General features: G+C 43.6%; 7 protein-coding genes across 7 annotated transcripts; 3 read left to right on the top strand and 4 right to left on the bottom strand.

The window, feature by feature from the left end:
* Positions 1 to 1,415: 1,415 nt before the first annotated feature.
* On the bottom strand, positions 1,416 to 1,837 carry N7510_011849 (uncharacterized protein; the record flags this gene model as incomplete). The annotated part of the gene is made up of 2 exons (XM_056983773.1): positions 1,416 to 1,624; positions 1,675 to 1,837. Coding segments are annotated over 2 exons (372 nt in total), but the record flags the coding sequence as incomplete, so codon positions are not given.
* A 680-nt stretch (positions 1,838 to 2,517) lies between these two features.
* Positions 2,518 to 3,502, bottom strand: N7510_011848 (glutathione S-transferase family protein; the record flags this gene model as incomplete). Its single annotated transcript, XM_056983772.1, has 3 exons — positions 2,518 to 3,257; positions 3,322 to 3,430; positions 3,479 to 3,502. 3 exons carry the CDS (start codon positions 3,500 to 3,502, stop codon positions 2,518 to 2,520), a joined length of 873 nt encoding a protein of 290 aa, XP_056827933.1.
* Positions 3,503 to 4,151: 649 nt separating this feature from the next.
* N7510_011847 (uncharacterized protein) lies at positions 4,152 to 5,713 on the top strand (the record flags this gene model as incomplete). The annotated part of the gene is made up of 3 exons (XM_056983771.1): positions 4,152 to 4,318; positions 4,397 to 4,737; positions 4,824 to 5,713. The coding sequence occupies 3 exons, from the start codon at positions 4,152 to 4,154 to the stop codon at positions 5,711 to 5,713; spliced, it is 1,398 nt and encodes a 465-aa protein (XP_056827932.1).
* A 2,568-nt stretch (positions 5,714 to 8,281) lies between these two features.
* Positions 8,282 to 9,064, bottom strand: N7510_011846 (isocitrate lyase/PEP mutase family protein; the record flags this gene model as incomplete). Its single annotated transcript, XM_056983770.1, has 1 exon — positions 8,282 to 9,064. One exon carries the CDS (start codon positions 9,062 to 9,064, stop codon positions 8,282 to 8,284), a length of 783 nt encoding a protein of 260 aa, XP_056827931.1.
* Positions 9,065 to 9,978: 914 nt separating this feature from the next.
* On the top strand, positions 9,979 to 10,536 carry N7510_011845 (carboxymuconolactone decarboxylase family protein; the record flags this gene model as incomplete). Its single annotated transcript, XM_056983769.1, has 1 exon — positions 9,979 to 10,536. The coding sequence occupies one exon, from the start codon at positions 9,979 to 9,981 to the stop codon at positions 10,534 to 10,536; it is 558 nt and encodes a 185-aa protein (XP_056827930.1).
* A 789-nt stretch (positions 10,537 to 11,325) lies between these two features.
* N7510_011844 (Zn(II)2Cys6 transcription factor) lies at positions 11,326 to 12,998 on the top strand (the record flags this gene model as incomplete). Its single annotated transcript, XM_056983768.1, has 2 exons — positions 11,326 to 11,737; positions 12,259 to 12,998. 2 exons carry the CDS (start codon positions 11,326 to 11,328, stop codon positions 12,996 to 12,998), a joined length of 1,152 nt encoding a protein of 383 aa, XP_056827929.1.
* A 633-nt stretch (positions 12,999 to 13,631) lies between these two features.
* Positions 13,632 to 14,478, bottom strand: N7510_011843 (glutathione S-transferase family protein; the record flags this gene model as incomplete). The annotated part of the gene is made up of 4 exons (XM_056983767.1): positions 13,632 to 13,955; positions 14,005 to 14,159; positions 14,230 to 14,397; positions 14,448 to 14,478. 4 exons carry the CDS (start codon positions 14,476 to 14,478, stop codon positions 13,632 to 13,634), a joined length of 678 nt encoding a protein of 225 aa, XP_056827928.1.
* Positions 14,479 to 19,334: the final 4,856 nt, after the last annotated feature.

Raw genomic sequence — 19,334 nt, 5'->3', positions numbered from 1 at the left:
AGCAATTAATATAATCTTATGCAAGTCGAACTTCGGGTTTAGATATACCTTTACTTTGGTGGGAAGTATTTTGAAACTAACTGCGGAAATTAATTGTAAACCATACATATATTCTGCTTTAGCTGTTCCATTACCACATGTAATGGCTGACACATCAACCAAGTCGTATCTTTTTTCATCGCAAAATCTCCCAGAGGACGCATATGTGTGTATTTATTTCTTACTGCATTATATTTCCCTTGCCAGACATTTTCAAATATCGTCGCGTTCATGTCTGCCAGCCATGTGTTCGGGCCACTGCACCACTGCCTTATCCGAACGACATATCTCCGATTGTAGGTATGGCAAACTACTGTACAGTTGGACCCCCATTCGCTGGTAATGAGTCGGTGAGCTAATCTCGTCCCACCACATAGAATAGAGCGTTACTTTCACAACTTCTCTCGGAAACAGGATGACACGTCGACGCCGCCAATACAAACGAAAGAGCACCGGATTGTACCGATTTCAATAAAAGAGCATAATGGCTTCTAGCCGAACGGCAGCCGTCCTCGATGCTGATCGTCGTCGCATCTCGTTTTACTGGATACTATACCTTAAAGATTCCGCTCTAGCTATTACGTATTGCCAACTCGAGCTGAACGCGACCTCGAACCGCCACTATATGAAGTTGTTGTTGGATAATTGCTACGCGGACTCGTTTCAGCTACTTCCTTGCAGGCAGTGCGACCTAGTCTCCCGGACCCTATAACAGACCAATGGGAAAAACTTGCAATTAGGAAAAAGAATATAGATAACCTAAATTTTTTAGCTTTGTCATATATAAAATGAGGTCAATTTGAGCGTACCCTCATAGTCACAGTGCAGCAAAATCAACTATAACCGTAAAAACAGCGGCTGTTACCGGCCCATTGCTCAAAAAGTCTTTTGGAAAAGACCTTCCAACCCCAGAGGCTAAATTGATCATACCCGCGACTGTAAATCCACTAGGTCCACCAGAGACAAACATACCAGGACGAATATTCTCTTTGGGCAGTTTGTGTGACATGAGCCGGTAAATAAATGCGGAATATACCATCAACGAAACCAGAAATCCAACCCCTTGAATGGTCAACCCGACTAATATTGTTGGCAAGGAATATGAGGGCTCAATTTTGTCATAGTGAGCACCGACCAAAGGCCCTATTATCAACATGGGGATATGCTGGGAAAACCCATATCGGGGTCATTTTGGCGATGGTAAATGTCTGTGTTGACCAGCTAAGGAAATATTAGTAGCTAACTCAAAACTCTGTTTGTTCACACATACAGACGAACATATATGCTTGCTGAAATAGCACCGCAAGGGCCGCAAGAATCCAAAATACTATGTTTATTGTCTCAGCCAGCCATGGGCCAGTATGATCAATACCATACTAACAAATGTTAATCATGATCGTCTCAAGCGAGACGGCCGATGCTGAAACAAAAAGAGACTCTGTAGGGCGCAGAAAAGAGGCTTTGCATGTGTGAGGATAATAATAGAATCGGGTTAAAATTAATCCCCAAACGAAAATATATACAGTTAAATCAAGGATGAAGGTCACCATCCCTATTGCCTCTAGGCCTTGAAGTCGATATGGTACTGATAAGTTATATTAGAAGCACGATACACATCGGTGGGAGGTTATTCACCTGAATAGAAGATATTGGCGAAGCCCCCGGTTGCCATTGTCAACGCAAAGTAAGCCCACGTAAAATGACGATTCCTGCTTTTCCAACTAAGCTCGGAGGAATTTGGGCTATCAGGAAGATTCTCTGGATCAGCACCAATTACTCTGCCTTCGTCTTGCGTTAGCTCCGGGAGACGTTCTCTGCAGCGCTATCTCCGCTGCTAAAGAAGACGTAGTTCGAGTGAGATATTGAGTATGTCTGCCAATCTCCATTTTAGCTTTATTGGTCTTGGTTTTGACAAGCCATGGTGGTCACTTACCTTACTCAACTATTTATAAACATCATACTCGGTAAGTTCATGCTCTAAAAGAACTTCATTCTATCTCGTCTTTAGGGCGCGCTAAAATGACGGATAGGCTCTTTTTTAGGTCGCAAAATAGCTCAATTGAGTTGTCCTGATAGCGGATGCCAGGCTGTTCATGATGGTGACGTAAAATGAGTATTTATAGATTTGAATTGCTCACCAAGTCTTGCTAAGGTGCACTGTCATTCGAATCGGAAGCAAACTGGGACAAGACGGTCATTAATTCTGATCATGAGATCACCAGTCATACTGCATAACCTAAAAATGACAGACACTTGTAACTCGGAACCCATACTGTAAGTTCGTAAGTTTAGCTGATAATGCTACTAAAAAGACACAATGTGTCACATGCATTTACGGCGCATGCGACTACTCACGTGATAGTACATCGATGGCTTTTCAGGATATGTGCAAGTATAATGAAATTATTCAAGGGGGCGGAAATGAAAATTGGCTTTATTTTTGATCAAGTGACGGATGCTCGAAGGTCACCACACAGCTTAGTGTAGGAAGGGGTAGCTCTTTTTAAACGCATCTACCGTGGAAATGTTTTTCCACCATGTCTTCGTCTTTTCTCCAAACACAAAATCTGGAACAGTTTTCTGTATGAGCTTCTCTAGAGGTTCAAAATCATATATCGCATTCCCACCAGCACCCCACAAAGCATGAGCCAACCAGGGCACAATGTGCAAATCGGCGGCGGTGATGTTGTCACCGGCCGCGTAAGGGAGAACGAGCATCGAATCAAGTTCGTTAAGACCTGTTGCGAAATCTCTATAGCCCTGATGTGAATCGTGAAAAAAAAGTTCATGTTCCGTTCCAATCTCATTGTCGTTGTAGAGTTGGTTCAGTTTTCCATTTTCGTGCGTGCGAGAAATATAAAGCGGTATCTCCGGGTGAGAAACACTGTATTTAAGAAGTTTTTTTTGCCTATTGGCAATGAAATCTTTCCAAGGACTGTTTCTCTTCGCGTTTAATTCCTGCGGATCGCGTGCCTGAAGGAGGATGAGGTTTGTGGAAAGTTTTGACTGATGCACATGTGCAATCAACTGCTCGGTTTTAGACCGTTGTTTGGCATCTTTAGGGAATAAAGAAGGTCCTTCTGGACGAAGCGAGTCCAAGTAGCTCAGAATTTCCGTGCTTTCAATCAATGGTTTTTGCAGAGATGTTGATGTTAAAGACGGGATTGTCCCGTTCGGATTAATTTTGACGTATTCAGGAGCAAAATTTTCCCCATCCACTACAGCAACTACATTAACTCTCCTCTCAAATTAATCCCCACCCTGAAAAGGGGATCCACGTACCAAGGTCAATTTGTCGGGTTATGTATTCGTCAGAATTATACCCCTTCTGATCGAGTGCCAGGTGCGGAACATACGCCCACTGGGAAGCAGTGGAAGTATAAAGGGTAAACTACACTGTTAGTCAATGTGACTGAAGATATTGTGGGTTTGTATTTACCTTCGCAGGAGCGGACTTTGCCATAATGTCACCTTGGTATAGAGAGCAAAAAAGAGTTGATTGGTTATTAAACACCAAGAAGAGCAGAAAAAAAACAATAAGTCTTTGGTGGAATTAGCTTGCTCTTTAAGAACTTTACGGGCGCAGCGACAATTTCAGTAACGACAATGTTACTTCTACACATGACAGACGCGAGTTTCCCGAGTAACCGAGCAGTTTTGAATTAGCTAATAACGAGGGTATGCATGAGCTAATGAGTACTAACGATTTACGTAATACGAAACAAAATTTAAGTCTAGAAAAGGCGATCTTCCGTTGTAAATAGAGTTGGGCAGAAAGGTTACAAATGAAGCCAGATATGCCGTAATATATCAAGTTATTGACTGATAAGAATTCCGTACGCATGGATACAAAGATATCTAACTCCCTCGACCCTCCAACAGTCAGTTTGAAATATTCGTCTTCTTCCGACTCCTACTTCAGAGTTATACCGTGGCACCTCTAACCTCTTCAACTTCTTCAAATCGATAATCTCGAAAATTGTTTCGCACTTGTCAGGTGCATTTCGTATCTGAAAGATTTTCACGTCGCCTTTTGATACAACGGATCGATAAAACGGAGGTTTCCTTTCGTTATCGTCTTGGCCCAGATAGATTTGACTCAACAGTACCCTATGGATCACCTTGGAATATCTTTCATGGATACAAAGAAGTACGATTACATCGTGCTTGGTGGGGGTAGCGGCGGCAGCGGAAGCGCTCGACGCGCTGCGGGATTGCTCGGCGCAAAGACTCTAATCATAGAGAGCGGGCGCTCCGGAGGCACCTGTGTGAATGTGGGGTGAGCATATCGTCTACACTGATCCCCTGTATCTTACTATTGTTTGTATTGAAGACAAAATTCTGATCGAGACCTCAGATGCGTTCCTAAAAAAATGACATGGAATTTTGCGCTTATCAACGAAATGATGGATGCTGGGAGACATTATGGATATGGAATTCCCGAAAATGTTTCTATTGACTATAACCACTTCAAAAGAAGTCGGGATGCAGTTATCAAGCGACTTAATGGTATCTACGAGAAGAATTGGACGAAAGAAAATATCGACCTTGTGCAAGGTAGGGCCACTTTTGTTACTTCGCAGACAGTCGAGGTCACTCTCGAAAACAGCGATCACAAAGTACGATATACGGCACCACATATCCTTATTGCCACAGGAGGTAGACCGAATATTCCGGAGATACCTGGCGCTCAGTATGGTATCACTAGTGATGGATTCTTTGAACTGCAGGAGCTCCCCCAAGGATTGCAGTAGTAGGAGCGGGCTACATTGCTGTTGAGTTAGCGGGGGTCATGGCAGCTGTTAATGTCGAGACACACATGTTCATTCGCGGCAATACCTTTTTGAGAAAGTTTGATCCTATGATACAGACTACAATGACAAGCCGCTATGAGACTGCCGGTGTTGTCATCCATCGAGAACATCAAGGGTTCAAAGAAGTTCAATTACTCCAGGATGGAAAAGGCCAAAATAAGCTATTAAAGCTGATTGGCCACGATGGCTCTGAGATGATTGTGAATGAGCTACTGTGGGCTGTTGGCCGCAACCCAGAGATCGAAGACCTGCAACTTGAGAAAGCCGGCGTGAAGCTAAACAAATCCGGCCATATTCAGGTGGATCAGTATCAGAACACATCAGCCGCAGGGGTATATGCTCTAGGAGACGTGACAGGACAAGCTGAATTGACCCCAGGTATGACAATTGGTAAGAATAAAGCACTCTCACTTATCGATCTTACAGTTGCCATCGCGGCAGGCCGCCAACTAAGTAACCGCATTTTTGGCCCTCCCGAATTTGCATCTGCGAAGTTGTCTTATGAAAACATCCCAACAGTCGTCTTTGCACACCCTGAAGTTGGGTCGATCGGATTGACGGAGCCTCAGGCTCGCCAACGTTACGGGAACGAGCACATCAGAATTTACCATACGAAATTCACGGCCCTGTTCTACGATGTTATGACACAAGGTGACAAGATTAAAAACCCGACCGAAATGAAGCTTATATGTGCCGGCCCTGGGGAGAAGGTTGTTGGCATGCATATACTAGGACTTGGGGTTGCTGAAATGCTCCAAGGATTCGGTGTAGCCGTCAAAATGGGGGCTACCAAGAAAGATTTTGACAGCTGTGTCGCCATCCATCCCACTAGTGCCGAAGAATTGGTGACTCTCCGTTAGTTCGATTCAAGCAATAAACATAAATCTATATGTGCCAAATAGCATCTGAAAATCATCATCGAGCAGAAGCGAAACTTATTGGAACATGGATTGTGCATTAATTGTCCCGCAATTACTCCGAGGTCCAGGTGCAATTATTACCAAGTTCTTGCTCAGTCTGGCATTACAACGACTCCGAAGACGGTATACTTTTGAACTTGGATGTGAAATGTATTTCTCCAACCTTCAGACAAAACACACAACAAGCGACTGGCTCTTATAGTAAGCAAGTGTTGGGGTCCGGAGAAAGACGCGTTTCGTTTGAAGATGTATGTTCGCTCGTGACAAAGGATCTGGCGTACTAACCCTTACAAACACCAAACCTGGCCTAAAGAACTTTGCGGTGGTAGAAAGACTCCCATGAGAATATTTAATCGACTGTTGGGCAAATACAAAAATGTAACAAACGGCGGACACGAAGAGCTGTCTGCTACCGATTTTATATCCAGATTCTGTCCCTTTCTGGGGCGCGAATCCTGCGAAAGCTGTTTGTTCGCAATGGAGTTTGGCTACGATGTGTCGGGTCTCTCTGTCGTTCCACTGGCTGATATAGGTTACCTATAGTGCAGTCCACGCTGCCAGTGCTACTGCCTCAATGTGGAGTAGTATTTCTTCATCGGGAGCCGCCGTGTGTATATGTGTATATGAGAATAACACTGGTCGTTCTCGCACATCATCTTTCTTAACGAATGTTCGAGATTCATGACTAAACCTTTAGTTTTCGCATTCAAGCCTCAGGCCGGTAATGATTATTTAGTATTGACTTAAAACATTAATTCCTTCAAGATGCTGTTGTTATTTGTTTATCTTTTTGTTGAACTCTTCAATGGTGTTGATGAGTTAGCGCCGCATTATTTACATTCCAGGATGTTCTATGCGAATGTAGGTGGTGAGCAAAGAGACACGAAGTCCAGCTGTGCCCCTGTCGAGCATTATTTTGAGGGGGGAGGCGAATGCAGGCTTTATGAATTAACGATATCACCACAAACAGACGATGCGAATGGTAAGAAGTGGCACTGAAATGGAGGCTGCAAAACAAGCTGTAAAAAGGAGATGGCTGAGAGCAGTAGTAGAGTAGGCCTTCTAGACAAATGAAAAATTCTGCCAGTGTTTCAGTAAATACAATACAGAGGGTAATTAATAAGTGCAAATATTACTTCGTACGAAGGTTGACTATAGGCGCTAACCTCTTATGGTATATGGCTCCCAAATAGATTAGCAATGGGGATCTAATTTTTAACAGAGAATGGATCGTAGTATGACGTAATCTTTGTCATAGAATGTGACTCATCCAACCCAATGCGCCTGAGTCTCCTACGTAACTTAGCGGTCCCGGCAAATATATTTCAAACTCTAAAAGCCAGAATATTGCTGACCACCATTTTATGGTGGACTCAAGAGTTGCTTCGATCCTTGAGCAACCACTTCGTGGAACTTCATTAACACATAAGCGGAGGATACTTTAGCGTTTTGACCGAGAGTCTCTCTACTATCGATTGACTTGTTCAGATCTGCCAACAATGGACACGATAAGAGCAGACGACGAGTTGGCTCTTACCCCTTTTCAGAAGAGAGTATTTCATCTTATCGAACAAATTCCTCCTGGACGAGTTGCGACATACGGATCACTGGCCCGCGCTCTGCACACATCTCCACGCGCTGTTGGCAATGCATTACGCACCAATCCGAATGCCCCTCGAATTCCATGCCACAGGTGTATTGCAACCAGTGGCTACATTGATGGATACAAAGGTGACGCTTTAAAGAAACCACCTTTCCCCCACCCAAAAAAAGAACCGTTTATATCCCAACCGTCGAGGAAAAGGCCCCAACTCGAGTCGAAGGCCAGTTCCCAGCCAGGGTCCAGGGTCCAGGCAAAGCGTGAGCTTTTAGAGAGTGAAGGTGTCAAGTTTGATCAAAAAGGGATGCTTTTAAGCAGAAAAAGTGTGTTTGATGGCCCTTGGAGAATGGTTAAAAATGATGCAGGATATACTGTCTTGTCTGAATAAAGTCTGAGTTTATGCCGGCGATTTTAATTTGACAAAAGTCACTTTACATCGGATTGAAGTATTGCTTCACTTTTGAATAATGTTTTCAAATGGTCTAACGATTACAGCAAAGCATACAACTTTTCAGTCTTATTGAAAACATATCAAAATGAACTAAAATGGGATTGGCGTAGCTCACTAATTTAAGGATCAGAAAGGAAACCTACTCGTGGTCGTGCAGTAAATGCTTCTACGAAATTGATCAATCGGTGAAAGTTCCTGAAGGATTTGCTCGCTGACTATTCGGAATGGAGACTCGTGACCGTAGAATTGGCCACTCCATGTGTTGTGGCAGGCCTAGATGTAGTTGAGGATATTCATCAGAAAAAATACAGTATAGAAGCGAATTATCTTTTGTTTCGGTCAACCTGTGGCTGCTATTGCATGTTTGACCGCTATTTCTGTGGCTACTGAGGCGGCAGATATCTATTCGAACACCTTCCCTTGGGGTATAGATAGATTGATTTAAAGCTCGCACCTATTACCTCCTTATATCGGCTCCCTGCAGCAGATACGTTTCTGCCTTCTCGCGGTAGGCAGACATTGCCTGGCGCCAAAGAGCTGGTCCAACACTCACCCTAGCCACCCCAATTTCGGCCAGTTCAGGAAGCGTTAAACCATCAGGATTGAGTCTGGCAATGACATTTAACCGGCCACCGAATCCATGACAGAAATATATAACCTCAGCTTTTGTCAGGCCCCGTTTTAACCCTCCCCAGACGAAAATTGTAGTTGCACCGGCTTCCAGGTACGCTTTTCCGCGATCTACCGCATCTTCCACATCGTTATTCACTAAAACAGCATCCGTGCGAGCATTAACGACAAAGCTTGGGACTCTAGCATTCTTCGCAGCGCGACAGGCACGTCTGATGCGGTCTGCAGCTATCTCTTTGGGAAGCAACTGGCCACTGAAGTTGTCACGGTCTTCGATGTTGCATCCCGAGGCCCCGAGTTCGATGATCCTAGTAACAGCTGATTCAAGTTGATCACCATATCCGTCTTGCATATCCACTGTGATGGGCTTCCCATGTTTCAATGCAACTGGAATGATACGTCGCAACGCTGCAATATTCGTTTCAAGATCAAGTGCATCATCATCAACGCCCATAACCGCTGCGATGGCAAAGCTTGCGGTAGCAAGAGCTTCACTCGCAGGGTTTTCGGCCACAATTTCAGCTGTCGGGGCATCGAAAACATTGGCGAAAATGACAGGTTTTCCCGGTCGATGTAAGTCGCGCAGTTTTCTCGCTCGTTCTTCCGCCATGTTGGGTTGGTAGACCTGGACGCACGACTGATTGATAATGGAAATAACGAATCAGTAATCAAGCTTTTAGAGAGAATTCTCTGGGTTTGAGCGATTTGCTTTTCAATGGGCCTCAAAATATTAGGCTGGGAGACTGTGCGTTGGGTACTTACGGCTCAGGATATCCGGTAGTCTGACTGATCCTAGTTTGCAATTCAAGGAAAGGGGAGAAACGCCCAGGCCTGAAATATTCGAAAATGAATTAACCACTGGACATGCGGGCTTTGCTGCATCGGATTGCCCTTTATGTATTGTGGAATTTAGCTTTATTTTACACACATGGGAAGCGTTTTGCGTCACACGCGGTCACAAATACTTAAAACTTACCAACTCACGCCATGTATTATTTTCAGATTAGCTGATTTCAGATGTGGGTCCCCTGCGGCACAATTACGTGAGACATTTCGAATTTACCTTTTCGGGCTATAATTATTATTGCAAATTGCGATCAAATTGCCCATTCAGATCGCCGCTGCCTGCACAGATATCGCGAAAATTACATGATTTCGCTGATCATCCAGTTTATTAACTTCTCGCCCGAGACCTTTCAGCTTTATGATGAAAACTCCGTTTCACAAACTCAAATTGAGAGCCAAAGGTACGGAAGTTTTGCGGAAAAACGAACTGGCTTGATGTTAAGATTTTTCCTCTTAGTGACAAGTAAAAACTTTACTAAGAGTGTTGATTTATCGGCCGAAAGAAAGGATTCGTACACGTTAGGCTGCGCTCTAGCCTGAACATTGACTCTTGATTCCGTTTATAAATTGCGTGCTTTCCGGGTCAAGTCGAGCAAGTCTGATTCCTCTTCATATTAACAGATTGAGCTTTTCCAGTCAAAGCCAGTTTTATGCTACAACTACCTCACGAGAAAAAAAATGCGTCTTGAATACACTTCCAAGGAACCAAAATTTGTCGACGAAGCGGATCAACAAATCCTTACCCGGGTTTTGAAACGACGCGGTGGCAGCTTAATCCCTCTGGATCGAACTCTTCTTCACGCACCGTCCATTACAGATGGTTTCAATGCGTTCATGATTGCCCTCCGAACGAGAAATTCTCTCCCAGACGATGTTAGAGAGATTGCTTTTTGCCGGGTTGCATCTTTGACAGGTTGCTGGTACGAATGGGAGATCCATTCACCCATTGCTGCCGCTGCAGGTGTCAGTCAGGACGGACTGCAGACACTCCGGGATAGCCAAGCAACGGGTTCAAAGGGACTGAGTGATCGCCAACTCAGTGTTGTGTATTATGCAGACGCAATGACGAAAGCCGCGAAAGTTCCCGAAGAAGTCTTCAAGGCAGCAAGAACATTCTTCAATAACCAACAAATGGTGGAGCTTACGGCTACTATCGCAGGATTCAACATGGTGGCGCGTTTTTGTGTGGCATTGGACGTTGGAGAAAATAATGACTTGAAGGAAGATGCCGTCTAGTCAGGTTAAGTACACTGTCCTGTTAGCAGTTGATAACTTGTACAGCCATACGGCCGTTTGGTTTTGCTCCAACCAGCACATGACAACTATATTGGGTGCTATTGCTGTCCCCGGATGTGGGTTTTATTTATCTGTATAATAGAGCCCTGAAGATTCCAAAGAAAAAGAATATATAAAAAATGAAAAAGGAAAAGACTTGGTTATGGAAACAATACAAGCGTTGAAAATGTCTTTGCGCTTCTTCGAGCCAAAGCAAAGCAAGGCAAACACGGAATAACATATATATGCTTCAGACATCGTTGCATAAAGTACTACGAGGAGTGGGTCGGTCCACATGAGCAAGGTACTCTAAGAGAATTCCTGGGTACTTTCAGCTGTAGGCCCCAGCGATCGGTCTTAGGCATATATTGAGTTGCACTCAAATTCTACCTTCGAGTCTCTTTTGCCCTAACCCGTAAAACCAATAGCATAGTCGAACTGGAAAGCACTCCCGAGAGCGGGCCAGATGCGTCGTTGGACGCTTTCCCTCGTGTCTCTCCCGTCGATTGCTTCCTGACTAAGCATGATCGCAATCAAAACCACGTGAGTCAGTACGAACCAATGCTCCAATAAGATTCACAATGTCACGTGCTGAAATTCGCACCCGATTCCTCCGTTCTTTCCCTTCTTCAGTAGAGCGAGATCTTGGCATGATTCACAATGTCCACGAAGTAATCACAAAGTTCTTGAAAGAATTGGATTATGGTGATGAAACAAGCTTTGGGAAACTATCCACTTCAGTAATAAAATATGTCCGACCCAGCATGTCTCACATGCCGAGAAAAAGGTCGTCGTTGCGACCGTACCCGCCCTGTTTGTCACCGATGCATCTCGAAGGGACTTCGCTGCGAAGGATATCCTGATCGTTTCAGATTTTGTGGCTTGGCAAGCCGGGGGAAACTGAAGGACCAGGTCATTCCTGTGGGAAAGTCTCCCAGTCCGTCGCAAGATACCCGACCGCAAAACTTTGTCGATTCGAAGCCAAGCTACGAGCGACGGCTTGTTAGGATCACCAACCCCGAACCGAACTTAGTACCAGTTCAAACTCCACAATCATCATCTGGTTTAGCAAAACATGATTCGAATTTCGCTCAACACGATGCTCCTGGGAATTTAGATGATATTTTGAAGCTAAAGCAGACAGAATTGCTTTTATCTCACTGTATGTCATTTTGTCTGGGGTAATATGGATGAGTGCCTAATACAATAATTCTGAACAGATGTCGACGTAATCTGTCCACATCAGATTGCACTTCCAGAAAACGAGGCGGAAAATCCGTATCGAACCTATGTCCTACCCTTGGCTCACAAGCAAATTGGCTTGCTGTATGCAGTTTTAGCACTCTCTGCAAGCCATCTTGGGATCTCAACATATAACAGTCAGTTTAGTGGCACCGTTGCAGTGGACTACCGTCTAAGAGCGATTCACTGCTTGGGTCTTACGATTAAAAATGGCATTTCCGAGGGGCTAGGTGCTGATGAGCGAGATGGCATTTTTGCTACAATCCAAATACTTTTACTTCTTGATGTTAGTATGTGATTCAAGCTACGTCGACTCATCGCTGAAGGTCGCCTTTACAGATTTTCGAAACGGGCATTTCGGCACACGGTGTGCATATTACCGGTGCCTTGTCAATTTGCCATACTCTACGGTTATCGGACCGTTTATCCCGCAGTGATAAGCGGACAAACTTTTTCTTGGGAAATCTGGCCTGGTGAGTAGTCCATTCTTGTCACCGTTGGCCCTCTTTGATTCAAATGGTGAAAGGTTGGATATTATTCGGTCCCTTGCCGACCCGGAACGTCTTTGTTTTTCATCAGAGATTCGAGAGGCTATCTTTACATTGAGCGACGCTAAGTTTGAACGGGTCAACGGTTGTCCTCGGGATCTGTTCTTGATCCTTGGTAACGTATTGGACTATGCAAAAGCACTGGCTGCTGGGGAGATCCAAAAATCGCAATATGAACAGCTTCTCCTAGCTTCCCGAGCCCGATTTGAAACCTGGGAATTGGAGCACAGTTTATATCCAAATGATGACCCGCGCTGGGTCGCAGTGGCCGAGGCTTTCCGTCACGCTTGCATTTTGCATACCTCCAGGCTTTTGGACGTTACTGAGCCCTCTGAGACACCCGCTATCCAGAGATCAGTCACTGCTATCCTGAATGCAGCCTCGGAAATACCAAGTGACTGCGGCTTGATCGAGTTGCTAGTCATGCCATTGTTCTTGGCTGGTGTGGATACATTAGAAGCCCATGCGCGTCACTATGTGCTAATACGACTCGATGATATCAAATCTCGAGCAGGTTTTGGCAATGCGACGCCTGTTGCCTTGTTAAATATTGTGTGGGATGCACGTCGGAATCAACCACGAAATGATCCTAGCAATGTCCCGTGGATGCAATTTGTACGTCCTACTCCTTGAGAATTTGCTTCTCGACTAATTTTGGCAGACCCGAAATGCAACTTTGGAACGACAGCATGATGTTCTGATCATTTAGCGCGACTTGTGAGAAACAAATATTGAGTACTAAGATATCCATGTAGGTTTGGGGAGCCGTGATTAGCTCAGTGTACAGTCGAACAAGTAATTAATGAGCGATGATACGTTTCAATGAGAATTTCAACGCAGAGTATTTGAACGAAATATTAAGACAAAGCTTCATGTTTATCAAAGTATTTCATTCTTTGTACGGATCAGTATCCCAGACCCTACTCAAAGGAACCTTCCCGGACCACTACCGATCCGTGCGCCAAGTGCTGAGCAAGGGGAATGGTTTACGCCCAATGTTCTCAAATTATGTATCTTGATTAACAAATGCTCTAAACATGAAATGATCTTCTCAGTTTTCGTCACAAAAGCCAAGTCTATGGCCGCAACATGTTTTAGTCCGCAAAACTTTCGCAAAGTTTACCAATAGAGTAGTCTCCAACTATGAGTAAAAGGCAGTAGGAAAATGCAGTTACTTAGTTTAAGAGATAAATAATCAAATATATCTACCAGGGCAAGAGCTCTAAGAGGACAGGCATTGTTCAAGTAAAATAGCTTTTGAGTTTGCTACTGGTCTGCTGTATTCACCGCCTTCTGCATCGCCATCATTTTCTGTACCGCCGGTCTCTCCACCAGTTTTGAATGCCAATTATACCAATTTGGGAACAAAATCTTTCTTTGGTCGGAGGTACTGGCTTCATCATCTCCTTGTAGAACAAAGTCCAGTATCAGATCCCAGGGAACAAAAGCCAGGTCTGCCAAAGTGATTTTGTTTCCCACAAGATAATTCTTGCCTTTCAGCTCTTGATCCAAGGTTCGCAGGGTTCGTTTGACGAGACCGTGAAAGTGAGCGGCTCCTTCGATATTATCCTTATTGCGCAGCTGAATGGACTGTATAGTATTAACAACCAACATCTCAATAGCTGCAAAAAGTACAAACCTGCGCACCGAACGGTGCTTGCGAGCTTGATTGGAATCCTAGCCATTGATTGACTCTGTATCGATCCAAGTCGTCTTCAGTGGCGAAGAGACCACTTTTGTCATAGCGATCTGCCAGGTATTGGCCAATCGCATTTGACTCTGTCAGAACGAGTCCTAGACACGGATACGTCAGGAACAAGAACAGACCAAAATGTTCCCAATTACTCAAATTTGCATAACTTACCACTTGCTGGGTCGACAATAAGAGGCACACGTCCCGCAGGATTCTTGTGAAGAAATTCAGCGTGCTCAACGCCGCCTTTGGCGTTACCAAAGTCGAGATAGGTTGTCTTGTAAGGGATATTGAGCTCCTCAAAAATCAGGACTGTTTTCCAAGGGTTTGGGCCCTGCTCTGCTTGATATTTAGTCTCCACTATTTGTTTTCCTTTTTTTGTGACTCACTGTGGGAATAGAATTCAATTGTTTCGGTCATTGTCAAGGTTAAGGTCGAAAGCGATACAGCTATTGATGTCTTAGTCAATAGCTAATATAGGCCTGAAGAAGCCGGGTTTTTATCATATTATTTTCCCAGTCTGTTCAAAAATAATCATCACTACTTTCTTCCTTTACTGTCCTGATTAGGTTCATGACAAAATAAAGCCACTAATTGACTAACAAACACGATTTGGTAAGACATTACGTCATTAAATTATCAACTGAAATAATATTTCGCAATGCGACAAATGCACTAATTGGTCGACAATATTTTGGAGAAGAACGCGGTGGACGGGCAAGCGATGATAAACGACGTGTCTCTGGATTGGTAATATCGCTGCTGTCAGCCTGAAATCATTAGACGGTAAATGCTTCACTTTCTTACTAAAACACATCACGGTAAATGTCTCTCTGCTCAGGTACGTTCATTTAGTCTCGGAAGAGATCTTCCATGTTCGTATAGTCTATTCCGTGGTAAAAGTTATTGTCGAACTTAGATCTTTCATTCCACAAGTCCAATTTTCAGATGGATGTTCCTTCTAACGATGTATAAAAAAAGAGTCACTGATCAGAAGATAAAGAACAACGATATAATAACGGGCTGGTCAATGGCCTCAAACGCTCGAAACCACAGACATCGATAGAGATTATTCAATCTGAAACAGGGACCATTTCATCCATTCCAAGAAAATCTGCCCATTTTGAGATCTTTTTAGATCTTTTGTTGCTTTTAGCGGCCGGCCGGTTTTGCGCACCGAGAAAAGAAAAAGAAAAGAAACCCCATATACATTTCTTGAGAAGGACGCTTTCAATGGGAGGGAAGCGGCTCCTGTATTTTTCAACTATCAATGACCGTAATGATTACGACAATCCTAGTGCGTCAAGCCACGATGAGAGTAATTCAAATCTTCTAGTGAGACGCGGATGGGTCACAGACATATTTAAAGGACACCACACAGAATCTTAAGAAATTTGGGTCTTACTACTGGAAAAAGAATAATGTGGAGCGGGATGGATAGAGAAATTTCAACTCAATTTACTTGCTTAAGACCACCTAGTATATACGGTGGTTGTCCTCGGTGTCTATCCTTCTTGTTCATTTCTGCATATTCTACGGCGTTAATTAAAGCTGCCAATTCCTCATTATCGTCGTGGTTTGTGCAAAAGCAAAATTAACGCAATAGTGTGAGGGTTGGATTCGACGAAGATGAAGAAGTGGCATTCTCCAAGAATCTTCAAACTGAGAAGAGAAGAATAAAAAGAGAACGGAAAGCAGGCAAACTAAATACAAAGAGAGGGAAACAGTGTAAACCGAATTTCTTGATCCTGACTTTCCCTTTTGGTCTTCACAGATAGAATCAAGTCGATTGACAGCACGCCGTCGACATTTAAGCATAAATTTGATTTCCATCCACATCATATTTGATCTCCTTGCCCGGATTTGGCTGCGGCACAAGCCCCAGCTGTTGTAAAACAGACAATCCTCCTTCTTCAGCAATTTCACGAGTAATCTTGCCATTCTTCAGAGTAAAAATGGAGATTCCAGAAAAATGTATCTTTTTGCCTGTGTTGGGAGTTGCTAGCTTGCCAACTACCAGATCGTCAAATGCGACGCCGGTGTGAGTACCACCACCGATCCACTGGGCAGCGACGTAATCTCCTTCTGCAATCATCGGCGTTTGGTAGGCACGAAATGTTAGGTCCGGGAAAGCCTAGTAGATCAACCTGTCAATCACAAAGCATTTTAACGTATCAGGTATCAATCTAACCTCCCGAAACTCAGAGAGCATTTTTTTGGCTCCTGATTTCCCATGACGGGGTCCATGATTGGGGTAACACATCAGGAAGTCATCAGAGCATAGCTCATCGACCACTGAGACATTTCCTTTTGCCCAGTATTCATCAAAGTACTTCGCCACAACTTCTTTATTCCTCTTTTCAAGAGACATTATGAAGAAAGGTGTTGAAAAGATTAGACACTTAGCCAAGATAGAGGGAAGAATATACTAGTGAGAAGTCGGGTTTCTAGGTGTTTTATAATACCCTGCGGGACAAAGCTTGCCGCCAAGGCACTTTATGCATAAGTTTGACTAAGCCATCGATTTTCAGATCTGCGTCTCAGCCTGACTAAGACTTGTCGCGTCAAAAGCCATGTTTTCTAAATATTACGCAAGCCGCATGGTTCTTACCACCTCGAATGTTGACATATCTCCTGTAGACATGTAATGCTGCTGTAACCCCATACCTTACGACTGTGGGAGGGTGTTCCTTTATTACGCGATTTTAGGTTTTATTCGTCATGGCATGGTCTAGACCGCAGGCTGTAATCATCTACAACAACAGAAGCATGCAACTAGCGTTGGATGATCTAATCCAAAAATCTTGAAAGTTTCCCAAAAATACTGCTTGTGAACTGAAGACAACCCCGACGAGAATTTGTGTCGTACATGAATAATAAGGTTTGAATTCAGCTAGGTCCGTCAGCGTGACCATTCACCGCGTATTTGCCGGAATTCGCCATGAAAGAGCCGTAAAATGAAGGCAACTCTGCGAATATAAAAATATAAGTGTTAACCCATAAAGTTAAATGCTAAGAAGCATATCCATCTCTCTCCTTCGGTACCAAAAATGTGTTTAGTTGGATCAATTTCCATTCTTGCGATTATTAGCCCTCGTGCGGGCAAAATCGAAGAGGTTAGTTCCCGTAAGAATTTTTCTGAGATTGATAATCCCTAACAATTTTGTTCAGGTCTTCGAGCTAATAAACGACCCTCTCATAAAAGGGGTGAAGTCGTTGGAGCCAAACTGTCTTTCATTTCACGCCAACAGAGAAAGGCATGAAGAAAACGAAGAACCAGATATCTTCATGATTGAGAGGTAGGTGGATTCAAAATTGATTATCGAAAGAATGCTTATACAACTTTGGAAATTTAGATTTAGAGACTTTGCGGCGATCGAATTTCACCAGAATAACCCTGCTTTTTCTGCTTTTGCCAGAGCGCTGGAAGAGAAAGACTTGCTACGGAAGCCCTTGTACATAAAAATTGTTCAGCCCGTTCTAGGATTTGACCGGAATTAGTGTCATAAGTTGTCGTTTGGATGTTCTGAACCTCTAAACACTTTGGATTTGTTAAATATAATGTCAGACTTGTTGTATCTGCAAACGATCAAATTATCTCATCTGTTTCAGCCTTTAGATTGTCGGGCATCAGACAATCCCCAGGGGCCCGCTTGGGAGAATTCAATATTCAATGAAGTTGAACGTGATTTAAATTGCTTTTGGAAAATCGAAAATCAATGATCTACAAAGCCGGGCACGATAATAGACGGTAGACTATTAGAGCGGAGATTCATTTCTGCAGGTAGAATTACAATTTTCCCCAGCAGGATATCAAAGTTAACAAAACGTGAGATTTACTGTCTTCTAGTATGTATCAATATGAGATAGTTTTAAATGGTCTGCACGATAAAATAGTGCACCTGATTTACACCGTCTCTTCCTCCTATCCGTCTTCTCTATTTTTTGTCAAGGGTATACATTGCTCTCCTTCTTTTCGTTAGAAATAAGCGAAGATCCGCGAAAAAAGGATCCGAATTTTGGACGATATCGTGATACATGGCCTAATGTGGTGTTACAATGCATCTACAAAGAACTAAAAAGGGCCGGATGAGTATCAATGGTTTATACTACCTTGCACACTATGCCGATCCAAAATACATTCACGAAGTTGGTCGACATAGTCGTGACCTTCACGTTTTGCTCGGACACACTGCTGTCCTGGATTCCATCATCGCCTACATGTCCTTTACTCAAAAGTAACCAGAAAGCACACGCGGCCAAAGTTAGCTGTTGAGCGAGATTTTTCAAACAGGGCTAGTCACGTGGGCCTTGATCTCTCGAAACCTTTGTTAAGAAATTTTGTGGAGATTCCAGTATTTCGCATTTTGGAGCGATGAATCCAAATTCGGTGCCGATTTACGCGCGCTTGTAAAAGTCTCAGATGGCGAATATACGGATGGATCGCGGACCACATTGACACTAGATATGATTCAACAACTGAAAGGCACTATAGACACGACGGTATCCAATGCTTGCTGAACCCTCTCCTAGCCTTAGCACTATTATCCAAAGCGGCCCGCTTTCTGGGCGATTGACAAATGGGAGACGAAGAACTTGTAAAATGGGAGAAGATCTATGAGTGTGGCACTACGGCCCTACTTCCCTATGACCTGATATACTTTCCACGTCAGAAAATTGCCTATCAAAGGACACTTGGAAATTCAAATTCTGCGACAAGGGCTTTACAGTTGTTGCTGGGACGACGAAAGTTTTGATGGTGTATGGTGTTAGTTTAGTGTTCATGTAGAATCGAAGAAAAGGGCCTGCGAAAAAATGAAGAATACGCAACTAGAAAGAGCCTTGGTTGAATTCTAAGGTCTACATATTAACAAAATTCGTTATAGCTATTGCGGCTAATTCGGGTCTCCGGTGGTTAATCCACGCAAGATTATTATTTGCTCGGCCACTGCCGGGGTTCATCCTGGAAAAATCTAGTAGTCACTCTTACAACATCTAATACAAAAACATATCGGCTTGATACGATGTGAATATTGTGAATACTACGTTCCTCAGTGTCTAGCTGATATGCAAACGAATATCATGTTAATCATCCCTCAGGGCTCCATGTATAGCCAAACCTTTCTCTCTTGTGTTCATTCACTAATGAGGCACTCCTGAAACAACTCACAAATTATCTTGGGCAAAAGTGGAAAGTTTTTCATTCTGGCTTAACTACAACTTTCAATATCGCAATAATGAGCCAGAAGTCGACAAGAAAGTTATTAACGTCGCCA

This window comes from Penicillium lagena, assembly GCF_028827675.1.
Source record: "Penicillium lagena strain IBT 129212 chromosome Unknown utg000009l_segment0_segment0, whole genome shotgun sequence".
NCBI classification, from domain to species: domain Eukaryota; kingdom Fungi; phylum Ascomycota; class Eurotiomycetes; order Eurotiales; family Aspergillaceae; genus Penicillium; species Penicillium lagena.
Note: the sequence above shows the minus strand (reverse complement) of the source record. Positions and strands in the feature narration are given on the sequence as shown.